Source organism: Trichosurus vulpecula, chromosome 2 (genome assembly GCF_011100635.1).
Source record: "Trichosurus vulpecula isolate mTriVul1 chromosome 2, mTriVul1.pri, whole genome shotgun sequence".
In the NCBI taxonomy this organism is placed as follows: Eukaryota; Metazoa; Chordata; class Mammalia; order Diprotodontia; family Phalangeridae; genus Trichosurus; species Trichosurus vulpecula.
Window position 1 is genome coordinate 10,571,050 of NC_050574.1, and position 20,086 is coordinate 10,591,135.

Sequence of the window (20,086 nt, forward strand, 5' to 3'; positions counted from 1 at the left end):
ATAACTTTTATTCCAAAGAGAGTGAAGAAAGGGGAAAAGGACCCATATACATAAATATATTTAATGAAATTCTTTTTGTGGTTGCAAAGAATTGGAAACCAATGGAATGAACTTCCATTGGATAATGGATAAACAATTTATGTTCTGCAACTGTGAAATGAAAGGGAAAATTTCAGAAGAATTTGGGAAGATCTCTGTAAAATGATACAAAATGAATTTAGCAGAAACAAGAGAATAACTGATATAATAAGATTGTAATGACAGTCAGCTTTAAAAGGCAGTAATTCTAATTAACATAATGACAAGCCAAACTCCAAAGGACCTGGGATGAAGCAGGAAACATTTGTCTCCAGGTAGAGAAGTAGTGGACATGTGGTATAGATTAAAGTATATTTTCTTTTCTTTACCTTCTTCCATCCTTTTTTCCTCCTTCCTTCCTTCTTTCCTTTCCTTCCTTCCTTCCTCTCCTCTCTCCCTATTTCCTTCCACCCCTGCTTCCTTCCTTCCTTTTTTAGCTCCTTCCATTTGTGTGTTTTCTGTCCCTTCTTTCCTCTCTCTCTTCCTCTGTGGATTCCTTCTTCCTTTCTTTCTTTTTTCTTTTTCTTAGATAGCTAATGTGGTCATTTGTTTTATTTCACTATGCATGTGTGTAATAGGTTTCCTTTTTGTTTCCTCAGTGGGTGGGAGTGGAGGAGTAAAATGGGACAGAATTTTAAAATGACAATAAAAAAGATACAGACATAGAGATGTGATCGCATATACATATGTATGTATACATGTATATATGTATGTAGTTATGTATTCAACATAACCAAAATGTACCTCCTATGTCAGACCTGCTTGTTATTCCTTTAAAGATGTTATCATGGAAAATTAATATCCAAGAAAGACATACCTACACATTTCCCCAAATCCTGGATCTTTAATCATGAAAGATTTCTTTAGGGAAGTAGTCGACGTAAAAGAACAGGGGAGGAGTATCGGGATGTGTACTCCCTTAGATACCATTCCATATGAGACAAGCATAGAGCTGGGGATGATAGGTCATTCATTTTCCTTTCCTGATGCTTCTGAATGGAAGAAATTTGAAGTGATAAGATCAGGAGAGCCAGTGACCAGCTATGGTGACAATTATATGAAGTGAGACTATTCAGAGGAGCAGAGAGAATAGCAGGGCAGGTTAGCAGACTTCACCATCCTCCTGGGCCTGGATCGGGAAAATATATTGTTGTATACATCTCCCATTCACCTGCAATTTCTCCTTTCTATTAGTGGGAAAGTGTTTTGAGGGTAGCGATAAGAGAACATATTATAGCCCCTGTCTCCACTGCCAGCAAAAGCCATGAATATGTTTGAAACGATGTCTTTTTAAATTTCTGACTTTCTCTTCTTTACTGTTTATGGCTATTCATAAAGATGAGAAGGCCATAGTAAAGGAATACAAAGATAGGCTAAGACTACATCTCAGAGGACTTTAAAAATTAAAGATCATCATTTTCATTGGTGGCTTTCAGTCTAGGTCAAATGATCTGTACTGATGTATTCACTCACAGATAATCAATACATTACAGAAAAAAGGAAGTCAATCTAAGGTTATTGGGAACATTACATTGCTTTCTTAAGCAAAACATTTTAATAGATGGAATTCCCAGGTACAGAAATTTCCTTTACCAGAGCAGTTCTGCACCTCTCATGTAACTCTTAGGCAGTCTTTCCTTGAGTGGTAACCTGACTTGTCCAGAGTCACATAGCAAGTACATGACAGGTGCCATGCCTCATACAGTAATTAACAGGAAATAAGATCTTCTAATCCTTATACACAATGTGTCTTTAATAATTGATGACTGACCAATGGTTTCATTTCTCTTTGGCTCCCTAGGTCACTCCTTGGAGTCTGAAAATGTCTAACTTTACCACCACTGTGACTGAATTTCTTCTTATGGGGTTTTCTGACACCCGTGAGCTGCAGATTCTATATTCTTTGCTTTTCTTTCTCATTTACTCAGCAGGCTTGATGGGGAATCTCCTCATTGTCATTGTCACCACCTTTGACAGGAGACTTCATACCCCCATGTACTTTTTCCTTAGGAATTTGTCCATTGTGGATGCCTGCTTCATATCAATAACAATTCCCCAAGCTTCTGTTAACTGCCTGGTGAACAACAGAGCTATCTCAGTTACTGGATGTGCAACTCAGGTATTCCTCATGGTATTTATTTCATATGTTGAGTTTACTTTGCTCACTGTGATGGCCTGTGATCGTTATGTTGCCATATGCCACCCACTTCTCTATCCAGTGATCATGAGTCCCCAAGTCTGTGTGCACATGACTGTAACATGCTTATTCACTGGGCTTTTGTTTGCAGGGTTCCATACTGGTTACACATTTCGATTGTCTTTCTGCCAATCTAATGTCATTCATCAGTTCTTCTGTGATATCCCCTCTCTACTCAAGATCTCTTGCTCAGAGACATTCAGCAATATGTTATCTTTGCTTGCTTCTGCTTTGGCGATTGGGGGTGGCTGCTTTGTCTTCATCACGGCATCTTATATTAACATATTTTCCACTGTGCTCAAATTTCCAGTGAAAGAAGACCAAAGAAAAGCCTTCTCTACTTGTATTCCCCACATCATTGTGGTTTCCTTGTTCCTTATTTCATCCTCTTATGTTCATCTACAACCACCTTCAGATTCTGGATCCACTAAAGATATAATCCTTTCCATATTCTATTGTATAGTAGCTCCCTTTCTGAACCCTATTATATATAGTCTACGGAATAAGCAGATAAAAGAGGCTTTAAGAATAATAATTAAGAGAAAGCTTTCTTTAAAGGAATAATTTATAAACTGCAATTATTTCCCAATGTTGTTGAACCCAATTCATATGTAAATGATGAATCCCATTAAGATACTTATTTTTCTTTGTGATTTTGTGGGTTTATATGTTGCCATTTGTATGTTGATGGGTACAAATAAATCACTAGTCTCGGTGAGTAAAAAGCCCCTAGATTTGACTTTAGTACAATCAATATCAGTAGCACTTTCTTCCCATTTATAGGTATATTAAAAATTCAAAATAATGTAAGTTCTTTCACCTGAGGTCTTTAGCAGCACTGCTTATGACATATAAGTCAGGAATGTATACCCTATATGATTCAGAGTGTTCTTTTTCCAATTCAAATTCACAGAGATAATTCTGGTCCCATATAATGAGGCAGAATTCATCGCAATGTAAGTGTTCAAGGGCAATCCCTGAAAGTCAGTGGGATTTATTTTTTAAATATTATTCTGGATATATTAGCTTTTTAAAAAACTTGCTTCATGGAATAGAGATCCACTGGTGGATATATCCTCTATGTTTTTCTTTGTATATGAGTATTTTATTCTTTTATCCTTCTCTCCATTCACATTATCTTTTACTTAGTTCACAATCTCCCCATAACTTCGGGGTTGTGTTAATTTTCTCATTTGTTTTTAGGACTCAGGGATTCCCTCCTCTAGGATCCATACTCTGTTCTTTAATGAACTGTCAAATATATATACATATATATATATATACATATACATATATATGTATACGTATATGCACATGCATGTATACACACACACACACACACACACACACACACACATATATATATATATATATATATACGTATATATCTATACATACAAATTGAACATGCTTAACCATATCACTCTCCTACTCAGAAAGCTCTAATAGCTTCCTGTTGGCTCTGGGATTAATTGCAAACTAAAACATATAGAAATCAATGTTCTTTACAGTGTAGATCCCATCCACCACTCAAGACTAGATGTGAAATAACAAGTCAAAGAACCGCTACATGAACAAATGAGCAAGAAAATAATTAAACATTTTAAAAAGAAATAGGGATAAATTTTAGAATAACCAGTTGTAGTTTCAGAGACAAAATTAAAAAGGCAAACAATAGAATGTTTAAAGGAAATGTTAGTAGAGGATTTGAAAAAGTGAGTAACTGATTTGGAATATGAGAAGCAAATACAGAAGAGAAATTATGTATATAGACTCAAAAAGAATAATTTGTCAGAAGGGGTGACTGAATGAATGAACAAACATATTTTTAAGCACTTACAATAAGAAAAACGCTGAGCCAAACCCTGGGAATACAAATAGAAAGTGGGAAACAGTTCATTCACATGAGGAAATTATACTCTAAGTGGAGTAAATAAAACATAAAATAAAGTTTAGCTACAGGGTAGATGGGAGGCTCAGATGATTCTGATATTTTCCCTTCTTGATCTATTTTTCAGGTTCACTGTTTTTCCCATGAGGTAGTTCACATTTTCTTCCATTGTTTTTATTCTTTTGATCTTATTTGATTCTTTTGTTTCTTAGAGGCTTCAGCTTCCACTTGCCAAATTCTAATCTTAAGCTATTGTGTTCCTCAAATAGTTTGTGTACTTTATTTTCCATTTGGCTAATTGCACTCTTTAAGGTATTTTTTCAGTGTATTTCAGTGGAATCTTGACAAATTTTGCATTTGTCCAATTCTACTTTTAAAGGAGTTTTCCAAGCTATTGACTATTTTTTCATAATTCTCTTGCTTCTCTCATTTTTTCCCTCTTTTTCTTCTACTTCTTTTTTATGATTTTAAGCTCCTTTTTAAGCACTTCCATAAGTTCTTTTTTTCTGGTCTTGAAAATGCCTCCCACTTTGCTTTGGTGTTTTGTCCATAGGTGTTTTGATATTGTTGTCCTCTTCCAAATTTGTGTCTTGGTCTTCTCTGTCATCATAATAACTCCCTCTGGTCAGATTATTATTTTTTGTTGTTGTTGTTTGCTCACTTTTTATCCTTTCTATTTATTTTTTAATTTGATCAATGCTGCCAGGTTGGCAGGGCCTCTGTCTCAGGCTTCATGTTGCAGTGGCTGCAGACTCTGGCTATTTACTTGGTGATGTGCTGATGTTGCCCTGAAACCTAAGAGGGACCCTTGTGTCTGGTGTTATGTTGAGGGGGTGGCTAGTGCTGCTGTAGGCTGAATGGGTCTGACAGGTTACCTTGTGCTGAGATGGGATCCTAGTGGTGGGGTCTGGTGTGTGCTGGGGCCCATTGTGGTCATTTCTGTATTTCTCTTGGGCTACAATGAAGCCCATTGAGATCTGGCTGCTAGAGGGTGCCTGTTTGCCTTGGGCTGTGCTGCAGTGTAAGGAAATCTGGGTGCTAGAGTCTGCCGGTTTTCCCCAGGCTGCGCTAAAGCATGCGGTGGTTCAGGGAGATGGAGTCTGCTGGTTTTTCTTTTAATGCTAAGGCAAGTGGGAGGTCCTGCAGCTGGCTTTTGTCTGCTCCGCCACATTGAGGCTCAAGATGTCCAGCTGCCTTGCTGAGGTAGGACTTGGTGCTGGCTTGCAGGGATGCTTCCTTTCCTAGATGGCACTTCCCTTTTCACTGAATGAGATGGACCTTTCTTGCCAATCCTCCAGGTCTCTTAAAATAAAAGACTACTCCACTCCATCTTTCTGCTGGCTCCATTGTTCCAGGATTTGTTTTGGGTTACCATTTTATGGTTGATGGAGGTGAACATGGGACAGTTATAGTGATTTACTGCTCATACCACCATCTTGACTTCTAGGAGTCCAGCACCTGTGTTTTCTTCTGTTAATTGTTAGACCATAATTCGTGCAAGCAGCAGAAAAGTGATGCATACTTTGTTATATCTCAGCTTCAAAAGTGGCATTGAGTGCACATCATTGGCACACACACACACAAAAAAACAAAACAAAACATGTGTCAGCACTCCATCCACTCTAGTCTCAGTTTGCAGCCTTTTCAAGTTGAAGAATTTATCGTCAGTTACATAGCTGAACTTAATGCTGTATCTGTCCTCAGTGAAGGCATTTGACAATATGGCTGAAAACATCATGCTAAAAAGCAGGAGATCAGGGGTATAGCCTTGTTTCACCAAATTGGTGACTGAGAAAGGATGATACCATTGTTCATCTATCCAGAACCTGGGTAAGCATGCCATCATGAGATTGGCATACAATGCTGATGAACTTCTCCAGAAGCATAGTTTTGCCATAATTTCCCATAATCCCTACTGATTGAGAGTATCAAAGGACTTGGTCTGATCTGTAGACATTGTATACAAGCCTCTGTTATGCTTCTGGTATTTCTCCTGGAGTTACTGGCCAGCAAACAACATATCAACTACTTCTTTACTCTTTCTGAAGCCACACTTGTTCTCATGCAGATGACCATCTTCCAGTCAAAGGAACAGCATATTAAGGATGATTCCAGTAAGTATCTTGTCAGAAATGACTAAGAGAATGACCCCACTTTGATTGTCAGAGGACAATCTGTTTCTTTTAGCTTTATGGAGACAGACAATGAAGGTGTCCTTGACATCCTGGTAGGTCATCTTGCCATATAACCTGGAAAATTTCATTCAGCATTTTTATGAGCAATGGACCCTCCCCTTTGCAAATCTCAGCTGTAATTGAATCAGCATCAGGTCCTTTGCCACAGAAAAATTGCCTAAAGGCATTCAATACATCTTCTTCACTTGGAACTTCAACTAGGGAGGGATTGATTTCAACCTGGGGTAAACAGTGAATGGCTTCAGTATTGATGGATGAGGGTCTATTGAGAACCCTATGGAAGTGTTAAGTCCATGTTTCTAGGATCATGTACTTATCACTAATCCATATGGCTCCATCATTCACTGAGTAGTTGACATACACATAGGGCTCAGGCCCATGAATAGCATTCAGGGCATCATAAAGGGAATTTGGATTCTTACTATTAGCATAAAACTGAATTTTACCTGCCTTCTTACTGAGTCAAGAATCTTGCATCTCTCTAAGCTTCACTTGTACTTTCCTTTTGATGGAACTTCCTGGAGAATGAGAAATGTGCTGCTGGTAGATTATAGGCAGTTCTCCTTTTCTTTTAGCAGCTTCTAAATTTCCCTGTCATTTTCATTAAGCCAGTCTTGATGTTTGGAAGTTGTTTGACCTACATGAGGAAATGCAGTGCTACACATCAAATCTCTGAAAGCAGTTTTCCTCTTTTCTGCTCCATTATTTTCAATTGTATATTGACTCAAGATTCTTTCCAACTTATAAACAAACTGAAGCTGATCAGAGAAGTAGTCTAATCTGTTGACATTGATTCTTCTTGAAGTCATTTTGTGTTAGGGACACTGCTTTTCTTGAATTTCAAAACTTAGCTTGGAGAAGATAAATCTATGATCAGTACAGCACTTTATGCCACACATTGCCTTCATCAATCTCAAATCCTTTCTGTCTCTTCTTACAATCACATAGTCTATTAAATGCTGATTTTGTGTGAGGGTGCATCCAAAAAGGTTTTACGAAAATGGAAGACGACAGTATTAGTCGTGAGATGCACAAATCTTCAGGAGGGAATGGCCATTGCAGTTGCTGTTTCCAACTCCATTCCTCCCAACAAGTCCCTGCCATGTCTGCTAGACTGAAATTTATCTAGTGTTAGACTCACCCAGAATTATAATCTTGTCTTCTTTTGACACATTAATGATTAGGGTCTCCAGGTCTTCATAAAATTTGTATTTGTCTTCATCAGGGTTATTCATGGTGGGAGCATAGGCCCTGATGATGGTGGTGTGGCATTTTCCTGCAAGTGGTAATCACATTGTCATGTTACTATCATTCACTCCTTTTGGTAAGCATACAAGCTTGTTGACAAGATTAGGTTTGAAAACCTACTCCAGCTTCATGGTGTTCCCCTGCACTGCATTGATTTTAGAAGTGTATGTTCAGCTTTGATTTTCCTAACCTGGCCTTCATCTGCCAGCCTTGCTTCACTTAGGGCCTCCATTTGAGTGGGATACCTGCTGAATTCCCAACTGTGGGGTAGGATCCTTTCCTGCTGTAGTAATCAGGCCAGGATTGGATAAGCAGACAATTTTAGGGCACCTTTTCTAGCCCTTCCATCACACCAGGAGGTGTGCAGTGTGATCCTTAAAAGGCTTCTCAGACAGCCAGGGAGCTGCTAAATGCCACTGCTGCTTCAAGTGGGAAGATGACCCTATGGCCTGGGCTGCCTGCGTGCAAGGTTGTGACTACAGTTCCCAGTGTATCCACACCTGCTGCTTCATCACTTGCCAGAGAACTCTGAAAGACATAAAAATGGTAAAATGGTATAGGTCATGTCTTTTGATTTGTGAGTAAATTGAATTTAAATGTGGCAGAGTAGCATGAAATCATTGGCCTCACTCTCTCTTCCAAAGTCATCACAGTGTGGTGTCAGGTCAGAGTCAAGATGACTGGTGATGGCTCAAAATACAGTGCATGACATTGGAATATTCAATATCTACCATGAACTAAGTGAACAAATAGCATCTGCTTGAGCTGCTGTGTTGGCCATTCAAGCACACTATTCTCATCTGCCAATTCTACCACATGCTTGGGGTACACACCTTCCTAACTCATTGACAAGTCTCAGACCTCTCAGTAACTCTCAACTTTGTTTAGCTCATCTGCTTAAATGTTTTAGCAGGATGTGGCCACTGTGTATGCAACAGCTTCTTGGAGCCACTGGTGAGAGTTAGGAAGATCAGGTAGACAGCAAAGATAGAAAGCAGCCCTGTGAAGGGCTTGGCTGTCCTCACAACAGAGATAATAGCTTTTCTTGAACACACCCAACTGCTCACTTTCTAGAGTTTTGGGAGTTAAATGATTTACACAGGGTAACACATATCAACATATGGATTATAGATAAAAATGAAATCAATTAAGGTTGATAAAAGATGACAAAAGTCAGTATTGGAAAGGAAGGTAGATAAACACATATCCACCTTTAGTGGGGCTACAAATCTAACCAAACTTTTAGAAATCAATTGAGAATTTTCTTTTTTGTAGATGAAGCTTTGTTTATTTTTTTGTATGCCACAGTATATAACAAAATATCCTTTATCATCTTCCACAAGAGCAGACTGGTCTTTCTTGATTTTCTAACCTTGCTTTTACCACTGAATAATAAAATAGGAATATAACTGTTAATATTTGTTTGGTGTCTCTGTGAAATACACTCAGCAATCCGCATTTTTCTCATTTCTCGTTCCTTCAGTTTTATGTAAGCATAAAACACTCCATGTTGGAACTGCCTGTTAAATGTCAGTCCATTCAGTTTTGCCTCATGTTCATAAAATACATCTTCCAACAACTTTGCTTCAGGGACATCACCAAGATCTTTGAAGAAGGGCTTAGTACTGTGTATAGTTTTCAGCCACATTCTTCATCTGCTCACAGTCTTCTTCTTGTGTCAGCTGGTACAATCCTTCTGGATACAGTTTATCACAGGTTGGCTACAGTGTCTTCTTTGCTCAACTCCATGCCAAAGGAATTAAGTATGATGATAAAAGCACATTTGTAAGCCTCAAACTCAAGAATAGGGCACATTATTTCTGCTGTGATATCAGCATGTTCTTTGCAGAATTTGTAGAAAGCCTCGAGATATGACTTGTAGAGTTTATTATGCATTATTTCAATATTCACTTCATTAAGGATATTTTCAGCCCTGCAGTCTTGAAAGAAAGGAGCCAAAGCTGTTTCAACCAGAACAGCATCTAGTAGATCTGAGAGTGTCTCTACAATGTTCACAGCTTCCATTTCCATAAAACTGCCCACGAGGTGACACTTAAGAATTTCCTTGAGAGATTTCTTTTGTAGCAAACCATTGATTGGTGGAATCACATTATTAATCAAATACCTGCGTGTCATATAGGTTGTTTCTGAAATGCTCAAAACCCTCACGTAATTTTCCCCCTCATTTTGTTGTCAGTGGTAGAATCTGTAAGTGGGAGAATTTCTTCATTCATAAAGTTGCCATAATCTGTAGTCTGACTGTGAATTTTCAGGTCTTCCAGAGTTACACCCTGCAACAAGTTATTGTAGTCTTTTTGGGTCAGGAGGTAGGCTTTATTCCCTTGGATCAGATGATCCTTCAGGTAGCCATGGTCTGCATTCAAATAAACTCAGAGAGCTGGAGCATGGAAAACATGACTGAGTTGATTAAAGCAGAAGCAGACCTCTAGCCCTATTTCATCAATTGAGAATTTTCAAGAAAGACTAATAGACTGTGTGTAACTTTTAATGCTGAGAGATATTAAGGGGCATATACCTCAAACACATCAATTACAGAAATGAAGGTACCATAGATAGGAAAATATTCATAGCAGCTCTTTTTATCATATCAAAAATAAAATGGGTGAACAACAGTAACATTAGTGTAATAAATTATATTTAACTCTAATATTAAATGCCAAATGCCAAAGTAGATGAGAGTAAGAGAACAAAGTGAAGAGGGTGGAACACACCACTTTCTTCTTTTTTTTATTTTCCATAAGAGCTTATTTCTTTTTTGTTGTTAGTCCTTTATTCTTTAAATTATTTAAAATTCTACACACTTTTAGTAGGAACCTGGTCACTAAATATTTTGAGCTCCACTGATTTAGAAAAACATACTATTTTCCTCAGTTTGGTCACCTTTGGTTATCCAACATTGCCTTCGGTGCTTAATCTGAAACTACACTCTTCTTACATGATTTATAGGAGTTAAAAGAACCTCCCCCTCTCTGAACTTGACAAATATATCCTCAAAATTAACAAGAAAAAAAGTTAAAGAGACGAATAAAATTTTAGAAAAGATAGATATGGTAGACGTCTGGAGAAAATCGAATGGGGATAGATAGGAATTTACCTTTTTCTTAGTGGTAGATGGCACATACACAAAAACTGACCATGTTCTAGGGTATAAAAACCTTATAATCCAGTCCAGAAAGGCAGATATATTAAATGCATCATTTTCAGATAATCATGCAACAAAAATCATATGTAATAAAGAGCCTTGAAAAGCTAGACTAAAAAGTAATTGGAAACTACATAATCCAATCCTAAAGGATGAGTGGGTCAAACAAAAAATGATAGGAAGAATCAATAACTTCAATCAAGAAAATGACAATAATGAGACAACATACCAAAACATATGGGATGCAGCAAAAGTGCTTCTTAGGGAAATTTTTATATCTCTGAATGCTTATATGAATAAAATAGAGAAAGAGGAGATCAATGAAGTGGGAATGCAACTGCAAAAGCTAGAAAAAGAACAAATTACAAATCCCCAATTAAATACCAAATTAGAAACACTGAAAACTAGAGAAGAAATATTCAAATTTAAATTAAGAAAACTATTGAACTAATAAATAAAACTGAGAGCTGGAATTATGGAAAAAGAAAAAGAAAACGAAAATAGGTAAAGCTTTGGTTCATGTGCTTAAAAAAAAGAAAACCAAAGTACCAGTATCAAAATTGAAAAGGGTGAAATCACCTCCAATGAAGGGGAAATTAAAACAATAATTACAAATTATTATGCCTAATTGTATGTCTATAAATTTGTCAATCTTAGCAAAATGAATGCTTACAAAAATGTAAATTACACAGATAAACAGAAGAGGAAGCAAAATACTTAAATAACCCCATGTCAGAAAAAAAAAAAATGAACAAGCCATCGATGATGGCTCTACGAAATAATGTCCAGGGCCAGATAGATTTGCAAGTGAAATCTATGAACCATTTAAAGAACAATTAATTTTAATATCGTATTATTTGGGAAAATTGGCAAAGAAGGAGTCCTACCAAATTCATTTTGCAATACAAATATGATACTGATACCTAAACCATGAAGAGCCAAAACAGAGAACGAACATTATAGACCAATTACCCTAACGGATATAGATGCAAAAAATTTTAAATAAAATATTATGAAACAGATTAGAGCCACTTATCATGAGAATAATACACTTTAATCAGGTAGGATTCATACCAGGAATGCAGGGCTGGTTCAATATTAGTAAAACTATTACCATAACTGATCATATTAACAATTAATCTAACAGAAACCCTATGATTATCTCAGTAGATGAAGAAAAATACTTTTGACAAAATACAGCACCGTTCCTATTAAAAACACTAGAAAGCATATGAATAAATGGAGTCTTCCTTAAAATGATAAGAAGCATCCACCTAAAACAATCAGCAAGCGTTATATGTAAGGGGGATAAGCTGTATTTATGTCCATTAAGATCAGGGTTGGCAATCAAAATGGGCTCTTAGGACTCAGTTCAACCAAGTGCCCTTAAAGTGTTTGGCCTTTGTTTCCTTGATTAGATTGGGAGTCCTTGGTGACCTCCTTCCCTCAGGGGAGGGCCTAGTTTACATGGGTTTGAGTGACATGTTTGGGGCAACAGAGGCTTTTAGACCACGTGGGTTTAAGTCACCTCTTTGTGACGATTTCAGGTCACATGGGTGAGTCACATGTGTGACTCACCCTTGACCCTGAAAAAGATATAAAATCAGGGGTTGGCTTTCTATCTTTTGGAGCTCTTACCCACAGCCGTGCTGGCATGCATGACTCTGGGCCAACCCTTGTTCTGAGCTCCCGGGCTGAACTTAGATGTTGGTAACTATGAATTGTGTTTGATCGGTCTGTCAATGTTTGTAATTTGTTTGTATTTGCTCCGAAGTTCAGAGTGCTGGCTTCTTCCCCTGAACTAAGTGAAAGGTATTCATATGCTGAATTAAAGTAAGCTTGTTAACCCCTTAAGGTTGCTTTCCTTAGTAATGCAGATCAAAAGAACCTGGGCTTTGGCAGCATTCTGGTTGTTGGACTTGTGTTGGTCTTTCACACCCACAACAACTGCTAGCCAAATTGTTGAAACAGCTGGATGCACGTCCAATAAGATCAGGGGTAAAACAATGATGTCTACTGTTACCACTGTTATTCAATATGGTACTAGATATGTCAGCAATGTTAGCAATGAGAAAAGAAAAAGAAATTGAAGGAATTAGAACAGGCTAAGAGGAAATTAAATTGTCACACTTTGCTGATGATATGATGATACACTTAGAGCATCCTAGAGAATCAAGTAAAAAAAAAACTACTTGAAATAATTATAATCTTTAGCAAATTTGCAGGATATAAAATAAACCCACATAAATCATAGCCATTTCTAAATATTACTAAAAAAGCCCAAGAGCAAGAGATAGAAAGAGAAATTCCATTTTATATTACCATTGACATTGTAAAATATTTGGTATTCTACCTGCCAAAACAAAACCATGAACTATATAAACACAATTACGAAACACTTTTCACACAAATGAAGTCAGACCTAAATAATTGGAAAAACAAGAGTTTCTTGTGGGTAGGCTGAGCCAATATAATAAAAATGACAACTCCACCCTAAAATAATTTACTTATTTAGGACCATACCAAACAAATCAACAAAAATTATTTTATTGGGCTAGAAAAAATATTATCAAAATTCTTCTGGAAGTGCAAAAATCCCAGAATATGAAAGGAACTAATGAAAAGAAATGCCTAGTCATACTGGATCTTAATTTTTTTTTTTATAAAGCAGCAATCATCAAAACTACTTGGTACTGTCCAAGCAGCACAGGGGTAGATCAGTGAAATAGGTTAGATACACAAGACACAGTAGTCAATGATTATATAAATTGACTGTTCAATGAAACCAAAGACTCTAGATTCAGGGATAACAACTCACTATTTGTTTTTGTTTTTGTTTTTTATTTAATATATTTAGTTTTCAGCATCGATTTTCACAAGAGTTTGAATTACAAATTTTCTCCCCATTTCTTTGCTCCCCCCCACTCCAAGATGGCGTATATTCTGGTTGCCCTGTTCCCCAGTCAGCCCTCCCTTCTGTCATCCCACTCCCCTCCCATCCCCTTTTCCCTTCCTTTCTTGTAGGGCAAGATAAATTTCTACGCCCCATTGCCTGTGTATCTTATTTTCTAGCTGCATGCAAGAACTCATTTTTATTGTTTTTGAACATTTGTTTTTAAAATTTTGAGTTCCAAATTCTCTCCCCTCTTCCCTTCCCACCCACCCTCCCTAAGAAATCAAGCAATTCAACATAGGGTCACATGCGTATCATTATGTAAAACCCTTCCACAATACTCATGTTGTGAAAGAATCATTATATTTTGCTCCTCCCTAACCTATCCCCCTTTATTGAATTTTCTCCCTTGATCCTGTCCCCTTTTGAAAGTGTTTGTTTTTTATTACCTCCACCCCCATCTGCCCTCCCTTCTATCACCCCCCCTTTTTTATCTTCTTCCTCCTTTTTTTCCTGTGGGGTAAGATACCCAACTGAGTATGTATGATATTCCCTTCTCAGGTCAAATCTGATGAGAGCGAAATTCACTCATTCCCCCTTACCTGCCTTCTCTTCTCTTCCTACAGAACTGCTTTTTCTTGCCACTTTTATGTGAGATAATTTACCCCATTCTAGCTCTCCCTCTCTCAATATATTCCTCTCTCATCCCTTAATTTAATTTTATTTCTTTTAGATATATTCCCTTCATCTTCAATTCACTCTGTGCCCTCCCTCCCTCTCTCTCTCTCTCTCTCTCTCTCTGTCTCTCTCTGTCTCTCTCTGTCTCTCTGTATGTATATATATGTATATAATATATATATATATAATATGTATATATATACATACATACACACTCACATATACATATATATACATACACACACGCATATATATATATGTGTATACACACACACACACATATATATATATATATATATATATATATATATATATATATATATATATATATATATATATATATATATATATATATACATATTCCCTTAAGCTACCCTAATACTGAGGTCTCATGAATCATACACATCATCTTTCCATGTAGGAATGTAAACAAAACAGTTCAACTTTATTAAATCCCTTGCAATTTCTTTTTCTTATTCTTTTTCTTAATTACCTTTTCATGCTTCTCTTGATTCTTGTGTTTGAAAGTCAAATTTTCTATTCAGGTCTGGTCTTTTCACTGAGAAAGCTTGAAAGTCCTCTATTTTATTGAAAATCCATATTTGACCTTGGAGCATGATACTCGGTTTTTCTGGGTAGGTGATTCTTGGTTTTAATCCTAGCTCCATTGACCTTCAGAATATCATATTCCAAGCACTTCGACCTCTCAATGTTGAAGCTGCTAGATCTTGGATTATTCTGATGGTGTTTCCACAATATTCAAATTATTTCTTTCTGGCTGCTTGTAGTCTTTTCTCCTTGATCTGGGAGCTCTGGAATTTGGTGACAATATTCCTAGGAGTTTTATTTTGGGGATCTATTTGAGGAGGTTATCGGTGGATTCTTTCAATTTCTATTTTGCCCTGTGGCTCTAGAATATCAGGGCAGTTCTCCTTGATAATTTCTTGAAAGATGATATCTAGACTCTTTTTTGGATCATGGCTTTCAGGTACTCCAATAATTTTTAAATTATCTCTCCTGGATCTATTCTCCAGGTCAGTGCTTTTTCCAATGAGATATTTCACATTGTCTTCCATTTTTTCATTCCTTTGGTTCTGTTTTATAATATCTTGAATTCTCATAAAGTCACTAGCTTCCACTTGCTCCAATCTAATTTTTAAGGTTGTATTTTTTTGCAGTGGTCTTTTGGACCTCCTTTTCCATTTGGCTAATTCTAACTTTCAAAGCATTCTTGTCCTCATTGGCTTTTTGGAGCTCTTTTGCCATTTGAGTTAGTCTATTTTTAAGGTGTTATTTTCTTCAGTATTTTTTTCTGTATTTTTTGGGTCTACTTCAGCAAGTCATTGACTTGTTTTTCATGGTTTTCTCATATCATTCTCATTTCTCTTCCCAATTTTTCCTCTACTTTTCTAACTTGCTTTTCCAAATCCTTTTTGAGCTCTTCCATGGCCTGAGGCCAGTTCATGTTTTTCTTGGAAGCTTTTGACGTAGGCTCTTTGACTTTGTTGACTTCTTCTGGCCATATATTTTGGTCTTCTTTGTCACCAAAGAAAGATTCCAAAGTCTGAGTCTGAGTCTGAATCTGAGTTCATTTTCTCTGCCTGGCCATGTTCCCAGCTGATACTTGACCCTTGAGTTTTTTGTTGGGGTATGACTGCTTGTAGAATAGAGAGTACTTTGTCTCAAGCTTGAGCAGTTGTGCTGTTGTTTTCATAACTATTTCTACAAAGCAAGGTCTGTCACACCAGTACTCCTCCTCCCCCAAGATTGGCCAAGCTTGACAGAGGCTCATATCTTAACCAGGCTCTGCATTCCTGCTCTGATCTGCCACTGAATTCATCCTACCAGGTGGGCCTGGGGCCAGAAGCAACTGCAGCGGCAGTTCTGCCCTCAGAGCTGCTCCACCTTTGCTGCCCCGGGGTGGTGGCCTAACTGCAAACTTCTTTCACTCCCCATAACTTTTCCCACTAAACTTCGCTGTTGTCTTTGCTGTTTGTGGGTTGAGAAATCTGGTAACTGCCACAGCTCACTGATTCAAGGAGCTAGCGCTTGTTCTGCCTGGCTCCCATTCTGGTTGGTCCAAGCACAGACCACACTGGGCTATGCTCCCCTCTGCTCCCAGCTCCATGTGATATACCTTACCCAGCGACCATCCAGGCTGTCCTGGCCTGGAGCCCTGCTTCCCTCTGCTACTTCCTGGGTTCTGCAGCTCTAGAATTTGTTCAGAGTCATTTTATTTTTATAGGTGTTTGGAAGGACCCGGGGCAGGGGGAGCTTACACAAGTCCTTGCTTGCCAGCTGCCATCTTGGCTCTGCTCCCATGTGGCTCTGGTGTATTAAAGGCCTTTTACAACTTTTTGAAGATCATCCAGTCCACTGTTCTGTTGAACTCTAAATCTGATTCATTGTCTACATATTGTCCATACAAGATATAAACATACTGTTAAATAAGCTATATATGTTGTCCATCAAAATGAATGGTATAATCTGAGCAATAGATATTTTTCATCCATTTGCTGTATCCTGTGTGGATGGTAATGCTCTTTTAAGAAGTTGCAGATCTCTTCTAGGAGGCTTAGTGAAATCAGTATAATGAAATCTGTAAACAGGAGCATGTGGATGAATTGTCCTTCATTGTATTGGGAGAAAAGAATAAGGACAGATGCAAATAGAGCCAGGATAAATACTCTCACATGAATCAGCAAGATGTATACAAAAATGTCTTTGGAGCTTGTCAGCACACTAGCACTCTACTCAGCCAAAGGCTTTTCCACAATCCCAAATACAACTGGCAGGTTTTCTGTTATCCATATATTTAAGAGAATCATGAAATGGATTAAGTTTTGTTCCAATATCAATTCCAAACACCTGCAGATTGCATATTCATACCTCTTTTCAGGATGCCTTTTATGTAGAGTTGATTTTTCATTAAAAAAAGAAAGAAAACCAAGTTATCCGTATCATAAATGAAAAGGGTGAATGCAACACCAACAAAAAAGAAATTAAAGCAATTGGAAGGTGTCACTTTGCCCAGTTATATTCCAGTAAAACCATTACTCTAAATGAAATGGATGCATATTAACAAAAATATAAATTGCCCAGATTAACAGAAGAGGAAATATTGTATTTAAATAACTCTATCTAAGAAAAAGAAATCAAAAAAGCCATAAATTAACCCTCCAAGAATGCATTGTTGATGTATTTGTGAACTGATACAACTATTCTAGAGAACAATTTGGAACTATGCCAAAAGGCCTATAACATTGCTTACACCCTTTGATCCAGCAATACAACTATTAGGCCTATATCCCAAATAGATCAAGGAAAAGGTAAAATTACCTATTTATACAACCATATTTATATCAGGTTTTGTGTGTGTGTTGGCAAAAAAATTAGAAATTGAGGGGATTCCCATCAATTGGGGAATAGCTGAACAAATTGTGTTTTATGATTATGATGGAATATTTTTATGGTGTAAGAAATTACCAACAGGATGGTTTCAGAAAAACCGGCAAGACTTATATGAACTGCAAAAAGTTCATATGCAAAGTGAGTAGAACCAGGAGAACTCTGTACACAGTAAGAGCAATGTAGTAATGTTGATCAACTGTAAAACATTTAGCTCCTCCAATCAAGTCAATGATCCAAGACAATTCAAAGGACCCATTATGAAAAATGCTATCCACCTCCAGAGAGAGAACTGATGAATTCTGAATGCAGATTGAAGCATATTTCTTCCCTTTCTTTATTTTTCTTGTTTTGTGTATGTGTCTTTTATTTTGCAATATTGTTAATATGGAAATAAATTGAATGACTTCACATGTATATTTGATATCGTATTGCCCTTCCCCAAGGGGTGGGAAAGTGGTGGGAGTGATTTTGAATAAAAATTTTAAAAAATGTTAAAAGTGTTTTTACATGTAATTGTGAAATATTTCATGAAATAAAGTATGTTAAAATGTAAGTGGGAAATGATTAGTAAAACAAATAAAAATATAATCCAACAGAAAAAAAATTATAGCAGATCTATATCAATGCAATAAACATGTCAACCCTACCTAAACTAACCTAGAGATTTCTGTAGTATGAATGACTATTTTAAAATTTTACTTTAAAGAAATATGTAAACAAATATTAAAGTTCACTTGGAGATAATAAAAATGATGTATTTAGGATGAAAAGTGAATAAAATAACTACTAAGGATTCCTTGTATTATCAGATGTTAACCTATATCATAAATGTACTCATTAAGGAATGTATAGATTTGCTCAAAGGAAGATATATAAGCAAACCACAGCCATATAAAAATTCTAAATCAATATTAAAGAAATGAAACTTATAGATAACTCTAAGGTACTACCTTTTGACCTTCAGATTGTCAAAGTCGCCAAAAACGGAGATTGACAAATGCTGGAGGGACTGTGGGAAGGCAGGAACATGACCACCCTGTTGGTTATGCTGTGAGTTAGTTCAGCTATTCTAGAAACCATTTTGGTGCCATGCCCAAAAGGTGACTTTGAACCAACAATACCAGTTCTAGGCCCATATCTCAAAAGGATAAAAAAGAGGGCCCATTTTACATAGAAGCCAAATACATAAATATTTGTGGTAGACTGTAATGGAATGGAAACCAAGGTAGTGCCCATCAGTTCATAGGTGTCTATCTAAGGCATAAGTCTGCCTAAAGTATATATCTGTCTAAGGTATATGAATGCAATGGAATATTAGTGCACCATGAAAAATGACAATGGAACAGTTATAGAGAGACTGGAGAAGACGTATATAAGCTAATGTAGAGAAAATGAGCGGGTCTGGAGAGCAATTCATATAGTAACAACAACTTTATGGTTAAAACAATTTTGAAAAACTTAAGAATTCTCATCAGTGCAATGACCAATTGCTTCTTCAGAGGACCAGTGATGGATATTTCATGCTACTCACTTCTGACAGAGAAGTGATGGACCCAAGGTGCAGAAGTGACATACATTTTTGATCATGCAGAATTTTTGCTTTCCTTGAGCATATTTATTTGTTACAAAGATTTGACTTTTTCCTTTTTTTGAAGAGTAGAGAGTTGGAGGTTGAGAGAAAGCTAGCAAATCAAGACATCACTCTATGGCAAAGAATGAATAGCAACAACCTAGAAAGGAACATAGTATTCCTAATATGTTTTACTTACCATTTACTTGAAATCAGAGGTTATGAGATGCATTTCATGTCACCCATCAATAGTTACATAAAAACTAAATAAAGCACATAACATCAAGTATTACAATACACTCTAAAATTGGCAAAGTTGTTAATGATAAGGATAGGTATTACGAACGGACCTACAATTTCACTGGTTAAAGGCACTCCAGTTCAAGGAAATACAGGGGTCCCTAACCCCACTGTATTTTATCAGCCCCTTCTCTACCACTTAAATTCTTTTAAAAACATTTTTAGATTTTTTAGTTTTGGTTTACCACATTCAGTTCCAGAAGTTGTTGAGTTTTCTTCCCCTCCCTTTCCCCCCGCAGATGGCATGGAATCTGAGATACGTTCTACATATATCTTTGTGTTAAACTTATTTACACAATAGTCAAGTTGTAAAGAAGAATTATGACCAATGTTATGAATCATGAGAAAGAAGAAACAAACCCAAAAAAGAAGAGGAAGAAAAAGAGAGAGCAACTAGTTGGCTTCAATCTGCATTCACACTCTGTAATTCTTTCTCTGGATGTATACAGTACCTTCCACCAT

At 36.9% G+C, this 20,086-nt stretch overlaps 1 protein-coding gene and 1 pseudogene across 1 annotated transcript; one reads left to right on the forward strand and one right to left on the reverse strand.

The window, feature by feature from the left end:
* Nucleotides 1–1,900: 1,900 nt before the first annotated feature.
* LOC118839928 (olfactory receptor 14C36-like) lies at nt 1,901–2,839 on the forward strand. The gene has a single exon (XM_036747426.1). It carries the CDS (start codon nt 1,901–1,903, stop codon nt 2,837–2,839), a length of 939 nt encoding a protein of 312 aa, XP_036603321.1.
* Nucleotides 2,840–7,996: 5,157 nt separating this feature from the next.
* On the reverse strand, nt 7,997–20,086 carry LOC118836211 (annotated as a pseudogene).